This window comes from Podarcis vaucheri (genome assembly GCF_965113315.1).
Source record: "Podarcis vaucheri genome assembly, chromosome: 2".
Taxonomy (NCBI): domain Eukaryota; kingdom Metazoa; phylum Chordata; class Lepidosauria; order Squamata; family Lacertidae; genus Podarcis; species Podarcis vaucheri.
Window position 1 is genome coordinate 27,186,357 of NC_138760.1, and position 8,660 is coordinate 27,195,016.

General features: G+C 38.9%; 1 protein-coding gene across 4 annotated transcripts in view; it reads left to right on the forward strand.

Annotated features, from left to right (window-relative positions):
• HELZ (helicase with zinc finger) overlaps positions 1-8,348 on the forward strand; it is a 117,731-nt gene extending 109,383 nt beyond the window's left edge. For all 4 annotated transcript variants that reach the window (XM_082212340.1, XM_082212342.1, XM_082212341.1 and 1 more), the window contains one exon: positions 635-8,348. In XM_082212340.1, the coding sequence (XP_082068466.1) occupies positions 635-966 (332 nt within the window). In that variant the 3' untranslated portion in view covers positions 967-8,348. The remainder of the gene's footprint in view (positions 1-634) is intronic.
• The last annotated feature ends 312 nt before the right edge of the window (positions 8,349-8,660 follow it).

Here is an 8,660-nt window from a genome sequence, read left to right on the forward strand (position 1 = left end):
GGGAGCGGCCACCGAGACCACATAACACCGGTCTTGAAAGACCTACACTGGCTCCCAGTATGTTTCCGAGCACAATTCAAAGTGTTGGTGCTGACCTTTAAAGCCCTAAATGGCCTCGGTCCAGTATACCTGAAGGAGCGTCTCCACCCCCATCGTTCTACCCAGACAGTGAGGTCCAGTGCCGAGGGCCTTCTGGCGGTTCCCTCACTGCGAGAGGCCAAGTTGCAGGGAACCAGGCAGAGGGCCTTTTCGGTGCCTGCCCTGTGGAACGCCCTCCCACCAGATGTCAAAGAGAACAACTACCAGACTTTTAGAAGACATCTGAAGACAGCCCTGTTTAGGGAAGCTTTTAATGTTTAATAGACTATTGTATTTTAATTTTCTGTTGAAAGCCACCCAAAGTGTCTGAGAAACCCAGTCAGATGGGTGGGGTATAAATAATAAATTATTGTTATTGCTATTGTATAAAAACATTATTCACTTTGTCTACTCCAATATAACACCCTACATATCTGTTTTCTATAAACAGACTTCTTCAATCCTCAAATCCAGATTGCATTGTTTCTTTTTTGCACAAAAGTCTATGAGAGGTTAAAGGGGCTACCTTCTTCTTTTCTTTGCTTTCTGTTTCCAGTTCCTTCAAAGACCGCCAAGCCGCCCGAGGAACCGATGAAGGTTGAGAACATCCAGCTGTCCAATTCTTTTAATTACAATATGCTCCAGCATCTTGGCCAGTTCCCTCCCCTCATGCCCAACAAGCAGATCGTGGAATCCAACAGCAACAGCCAGCCCAGCTCTGGTGCGAACAAGCCGGCCATGTCTTACGCAAGTGCTCTGAGGGCGCCACCAAAGCCCAAAGCGCCCCCTGAGCAGGCAAAAAAGAATAGCGATCCTTTGTCTTTGTTTCAGGAACTTAGTCTAGGTAGTTCATCAGGTAGCAATGGCTTTTACTCCTATTTTAAATAATCAGAATATTTTTGTAGAGAACATTTTAATTTCTATTTGTGTCAGTAGACTTAAGATAGTTGGGGCTTCCTATGCAGTTGCCACCATTTCTCTTTGTTTATATTAGTAAATATATCTTGGTTTAATTGCTTTGCTGCTAGACTTGAAGCTAACCTTTTTTAAATTATATTTCGTTCTCTCTCTCCCCTTGCCCCCCCATGTGGGTCAGAAGTTTGAAAAATTTTCCCTAGAAAAACACACACTTAAAAAAACAAACAAAAAAATGTAACATTATATATGTGTTGCATTAAAGCTAGCAGCTGACAAGTTAACTGTGCAACTTAAAAAAATATATATAATTTTTTAAAAAAGAAGTTGTCTAAATTGTATTTAAAAAAGAATTGTAAGTAGCATTTACATTTATTCAATAACATTTAGCATACTATGCTGGGTTTCTGTACCAGAAATGGCCAGTTAATGTACAAATGTATGTTATGTCTGCTTAAATTGTTTATTTTTTTTTTAAATAAAGGTGCAGCATCTTATAATTACTTTCAGTTTTATCAACTTTCTGTGAAAGGATGCTGCATTCTAAAACTTTTATAGTTTTAGAACCTGTATGATGTGGTATAGTAATCTCCTTTGACTGTAGGATAAAGTAAAGACCTTCTTTGCAGACCCGCACACCACTGTTTTTAACTTTTCAGAGTAAAGCAGTGGTCGATTAAAAAAAGATAAAAAAAAAAAATCCTGCACATTTTATTTTTGGACAGGCTGCTAAATTTAGCTTGTTGGAAAGATTAATTTGATAGATTTTTTAAAAAAAAGAATCATGAAATTAAAAACTTTTTTTTTTTTTTGCTATGTTGGGTGCTTCGTAGTTTAATAACTATTTAAAAAAAATGAGTGAATTTAGTAAAATATTTGGGTCCCCCTCCCAACTATGCATGTGTAAATGCTTGTAATCTGGTTTCTCCTACTCTTGGCTTCTCTAGTGGTATAAAGAATTGTGCCGCTTTAAGTTTTTATTTCTCCTTGCCCCCACCTCAGTAAAACCTTTTGGTACATTATTTGATGTTTACATTAAATGTGACATTATACGACGGATCTTCAGATATTTTGCTAACTGTTTTGTTTGAGGAACATCATTAAAGAAGATTTTTATGTTTGTCAAAGCTGTATCCAAATTAATCCAAAATTTTGGGGAGTCAAGTTGTGAGGGGGGGGGAAGGGGGAGGACTTGTGAATCCATATGGTTGTTTTTATCTTTGTATGTTCTGCTGAGGTTTTCCACAATCTTGGTCTTTTACCACTATATATTGAAAGTGAAATCTATAAAGAATTATACAGCAATATGTAACAAAATTTTGGAGAAAAAAAACATTTTAGGGTAATGTTTACCTTTCAGGTTGTGGTCTTGTACACTGTTCATACTTTTGAAGTAAGGGATGTATCTTTTATAGCTTCTACAGAGGTCCTTGTCCTCCTTTACACTTGAAAAGATCTCTCTGATCGGGGACGTTAATTTTTATCAATATTTTAATTTATTTTAATTTCCCATTGTGAGACGCGAGAGTAATATTTTCAATAGTATCATTTTTAAAGGTGTGTTTCTCTTTGAGGTGGCACAGCTCCCTACAGCTTTGAAAACATTGGGATTAACCCGGAGCCTTTTTGCTAAGCTACTGTACTTGCTGCTGTATTCAATCTGATATTTGCTCTTGTTACAATCCATTTGTCCCTGTTGGTTTTTTTTTTTTTTTTTTTTGTAAATCGTTGTGGTGAAATCTCAGCTTGGTTTGAAATCAATATCACCTTTCTTACTGATTTCAGGTAAGTCGGGATTTCACCAAAGGGTCTTTCTATAAGAGACCTGCATACTGAGTTAATGCATTGCAATATCTGAATGGTTACCGGGTTCGTGGTACAGAAATGCAGGATAAAAGCTGCACGGCTATGTAACTTGTATTTCTTAACGGTATAGAAGCAAACAAAAAAGTGAAGGAGAATGTCCCTCCTCAATTTTGCTTCACAGTTTGAGCATACAGTATCAGGAAGTTCCAGAGGCTAAGTTCTCTGCATCTTAAACAGAGCTTTCATCATTATCGTTAGTATTTTTGGTCTGCTGAGTACTGCAGACAATGGCCCTAATGAAATTAGATTGATAATGATAGTATCTCAGTTGGTATAAACCAGGGTTAGCCCCTTTGAAATAAATGACGCTGTATCTGATGTCACCTCCTAAAGTTCTGAGTTCCAATCCTGCCCCTGGTTACTCATGGCAAATTCTATTGAAGGCAATGACATTTACCCACTCATAACCCAAGGCAGGAATGTTGTCTTTTTATCCCACTTAATGTGGACACAATAAAGAGTTGTTGGTGAAACGTACAAAACCAGGGATAGGCAACCTGATGCACGCCAGATGTTTTGAACTGAATCCATCATCTTTGGCCATACGAGGTGGGGCTGATGGGAGTTGTATTCCAGAACATGTGGTGGTCCCAAGATGCCTACCCCTGATAGCAGGTTAGTTAGAGCTCAAATGCACTCACTCAAGTCAGCACTATATCTTCAGGGGTTTCAAAATCACACATTTATATAGAGTTTTATTATTCTGTTCACCTTACCTGAAATATTAAACTAATAAATTTTGCTTGTTTGTTTACTTCAATCTGTGAGTTAGTTGAGGAACAATTGTTGACATCAGATGGCCTCATTTTTAAACGGTCATACACTGGTATTTTCATCACAGCAACTTTCTAAAAACACATGCTTTCTTTTTTCTTTCTTTTATTTCACCCCCCACCCCAGCCTTATTGTTGTTAAACATTTGTCGGAAGCGTATGCCTACATTTGGAAGACTGATATTTTATCTTTTCAGACTCCAGAGATTAAAATGAGTAAGAGGCTACAAAATAAATCCATTTACTCTGCATCAGATTTTTTTATTTTTTTTACAGATTGTGGATTTCGGTCAGACTTGGCATATACAGGGACCTTGGTGAGACTGATGTTTCTGAGTTGTTAAATACAGTTTTCTCCAGAGATTCAGAGCTATAGCAATTTCGAAAATAGAACTGGCTTTGCAAAGGTAGGAAAGCTCCAGACCGTTCCAGTGCTCTGATATACTCAGATTGCTGGTGTTTAGTTTTACCACTGGACAAATTCTGCTTAAAAGCATTCTCACTGGTTTTAGTTCTCATGGAATTGCCAGTCTTTTGTCAGGAGTAGGCCATTAGTAAAGGCATACATGTTGTCAATTACTGTGAAATAAAATTTCTAACGATCCTGGTGTTTTTACAGTTTACAGCTCTTGTGTACTTAGGCCTATACCTAAGTACATAAAAGCTTATATAATTTTCATAGTCCCTTCTCCCCCTGCCCCCCCAAAAGGAATAGTGCTTTCCACCATTATTTCGTTTCACATTTTCAGAAACAAAATATACTAGTGTCATGGGAACGAGCATCTTTTATTTTAATAGGAGCATGCCATATATTGCTGCACTTAAAGAGAATTTTAGAATACATTAGTGGAACTACAAATGTAACCCACTTACGCTTGGTAATATTTAAAAGGAAAAGCTGCTGGTCAACATTATATTTGATACATTAGGTAAAGTAAGTATTTTTCTTCTTACTGGAGAATTCATTTTTCAGGAAGCATCTTGAAGGGTTCCTGATGTTACGGCAATTTAACTTATCAGTTTCATTTAATTGCATTATGGTATTGGATAAATCCTAGATCCTCAATCTCTATTTTATTTCTTCTTCCATGCCCAGAAGCCATTTTACTACGTAGTTATTATAATTTTCCCTTGGTTCATCTGATTAGCCAACTACCCTGATTCTGCCACCTACTCTATATTAATCAACCTGATCCAATCTTCATATGCTACTGCATCATATTTGTCACTGAGAACCCCAGTGCAGGATCTGCCTGAGTGACTGGTGATCTCTGTATTAAATGTCCACCATAGGTCTCCTGTTCTTCCTGATGGACACCCCAAATTTAGCAAAAGACCCACTTCTCGCATCATTATCTTTGCTAAATAAGTGGATTTGTGTGAGAGCCAATGATAAAAGAAAGAAAAAATTGAGGTTTTGTTTGTTATACTTGTCCAAACCTTCCTCTGGAAGAAATCCAAACTTCCAAAGTTATAGCTGGAGTTTTCCATTCTAATATTTAATGGTTATAACACCCAAATATTCCTGCCTCCTTCACCTTTAGCGTTTGTTTACACAATCTGTTCATCTTCCTGAATTCCTCCAGGAAAATTATCAGTGTTCAAACACCCCTACCTATGACTCTTCTGTCTGCCTGTCTTCCAGCTCATATTATGCTCAACACTACCAGACTGAGTTACTGCACCAGAGCCTCAAATCTTAATTCCCCCCATAATGCTATGAGGACAGAGCTGATGTGGCTTCTTCTATTTGATCAAAATCTGATCCTTATCAAATTGCAACGTTTACTAGACAAATATGAATTAGACAAGTTGCATTTGGGAACATCTGTCTTGTTTGTAGACTTGCAGCCCAAGCATTTTGTACTCAAGTTTCCTTGTCATGAAGACCCCAAAAGTAGCTTAAAATGTGGATTTGTGAGGATTTGTGCTAACAGTTCTGAATCTAGTAGTGTATCCCTTAAAAGGTGTGTTTGTGTATATGATTACGTGGTGAAAAATAAGGTTTACTGGCATTGCACTGCAGTTTTAAGTGGAGCTGCTTGTCTTGCTGCTCCAAGATAATGCAAAATGGTTTCTATTAGGATTCAGCTTTAAATTAAATGTGAAGGATAAAGTATGTGTGGTGAAGATTGTATCCAGTGAAGTTGTCCTATTAAAATAGGACTTTCCACCTGCAAAACAGGGCTTATTTTATCCCCTCTCACAGAACTGCTCTGGAGGGTTGAGGGAGCACCCAGAACAGTTTGGAGGGTGGGGATGGGGGAATAGAGAAAGAATGAGAGAAAAAGAAAAAGCCCTGTTGCACAGGCAATTTCATTGGAGTCAACTCATGGTGAATTCTGAATCTGCTTCCCGTCCCATCCATATCAGTAGAAATGTACCTATTTAGGCAGGCCATCTTCTCGGAGTGGGCATTGTATTTCTCTCCCAATGTAAGATTGAATATCCTTTCAGTTATATTTTATTAGTCTTTGCTGCAGATATTTACCCTCTTTTTTCTTGCAGTATGCATACTACCTACTTAGCTATTGACATTGATTTTGACAGCAGCCATTAGTCTGAGATGTGGAGTTGCTCATACGTCCATTTTTCTTTGTTTTTTTGTTTTGTTTTGCTCATGCTCTGATACACTGCAGTGTAACACCACATGACGTCATCATAAATCTCTTTCAACCTATTGTTTTATTATATATTTTTCTAGATACCTTTCCCCCCACCGCCATGCCCTCCTCTGCAGTATGTCACTGCCAGATGCCCTGCTCAAGTCTAATAAGTAAATTCTTTGTTTTCCTATAGTGCACTCTGGGCTTTTAAACCCGGTATTAAATAATAAACCCTCTTTAATCTACACACTAAAAACACAAAAGTTCTACCTTCAAGGCCAGCGTTAGCTAAAACTGAGGTAATGTTTAATAGCGTATAGAGATGGAGATGGGAGGCTGAGGGGGTGGGGGGAAACCGTCTTGTTTTTGGAAGCAAATACATTGCCTCATGGTTAGGCCGGCCACTTTTGCCTTTAGTAAATGCAGTCATCGTATAAAAGCCATTTGAGAATTAAGTAAAGAAGTAACCGGGAGGCTCATTTGCAAGACAACAGCCCAGTTTAAGCAACCGGCAGGCTTTAAGGTGATCACCTGATGGCTGCTGAAGGATTTAGCCAGCACAGCCTATGCACTTGACCATGATTGTGGCTTCAAAGGGGCATATAGTGGTTGGAGCAGGACATGTATATGTTCTATATGGAAGCACCACGTAATGGGTACTCCCATACATTCCTCATCAGGTTTGAGCTCATCACCCATTCCTACAGGTGATTGTAGGGTGAAATGGAACGTCTGGGAGCACATATCTTCATCCTGCTGGAAATGTTGGATGCAGATGTTGGCACAAGCATCTCTCAAAACTCCTGGAGCACCTCTGAGAGGTGCATGTGCCTGCAATAATGTCATGACATGGAAATGGGAGGGAAGCTACCATGAAAGATACCAGCTAGCTCAGGTTTTGTATGTGTGTGTGCAACAGTCTCTAGATTGGACTATGCAACACATTCAAACCCTACTTGTTTTTGTTCTATATCAGCACAGCTAACTAAAAACCCTCCGTCTGGAAGAAGCTACCTTTTGGTTGGGTCTCCTGTGCATTTCTCGGGAGAAATACGCCATTGCCCTTGTATTTCTTACCTAGCCCTAGCTAATCTGCATGCCATTCACACGGTAGTGGCCCTGCAACCCGGAGTCTCTCCATTTGGGTCCCTGGCTCCATTCTTGCCCTCATAATATGCCCGAGATGACAAGAGCTGCAGATCATTACCCTCTTCATTTGCTTCCACTGGCAAAATGCTGCCATCCACAAACTGTTAAGGTAGCCCTGACGTGGGGAACCTGAGTCCCTCCAGATGTGGTTGGGCTCCAACCTCCATCAGCCCCAGCCAGCATGACCAGTGCTCAGGGGTGATGGTAGTTGCCATTCAGCAACATCTGGACGCCTATAGGTTCACTACTGCTGTTATGGTCAGGTATTTAGGACGAGCTAATGAGAAGATTTTTGTGTGCGGCCACAATGTACGATTATGCCAATTTAAACCCCGTTGATTTTAATGAGAGAATGGTGTACGTGAGGTTCTGTAACTGGGATGCCATTGTGGTTCTGTGGATAAATTCCCCTTTAATGTGGGTCTGTTAGTAAAACGGAGTTAGAAAAGCGATCTCTTTTGAATACAGATTATCTCCAACTTAATCCCATTCTCTGAGAGGCAAGATAAATACCCTCGGTGAAATAACTGAGGTGGTTGTGTTGCAAATGATACTCAACGTGGCTTACTTTAGCAAAGAAAATGGCCTTATATTAAAAAGTTAGTACTATCTAGTATTAGCGGAAACCTCAGACGTAGCTCAGAAGAGTTGCAAAGCACCAATAATGTTCTAAATCTTTCAGAACACAAATTGCATTAACTGTCCACCAGTGGTCAAGACTGGTAAATCCAGAAGGTGCTTTTGAAATGGTTTCACCAAGTTTTTTTTTGTTTTGTTTTGTTTTGCGATTCCTTGTAAACTGCGTGGAGGACTGGGTCTTACAGTATCTTCAAGTGTAATGATTGTCTTGGTGCACTCTTTATTTTTAAAGATTAATGGTAACACAAAAATGTATTTTACTGCTACATTTAAAATGTATTTATAATAAAAATGCCTTTTTAATAAATAATATTGAAATTTACCAGTGCATCATGTTTGCTGTAAATGCTGATGGATTGTCTCAGAAAAAACTCCCAGCGATAATACATGTTGTTTGAATTGAGCAGTTGTTTGAATTGAGACCTAAATATTTGTTGGGAGATGATTTTTTTTTTTGCTGTTTGCTTTTAAGTGGAAGAAGAGGCAAAGTGAAGCTATGTTTGCAAGCAGTCGGTCCAGCTGTTCTCTGTTAAGAGAGGTCTTATCAACCTCTGGGGTTTTCACAATAAAATAAACCCATTTCATGCATCTTTCAACATGGCACTGACATGCAGCTTAAGAACCATGCCTTAAC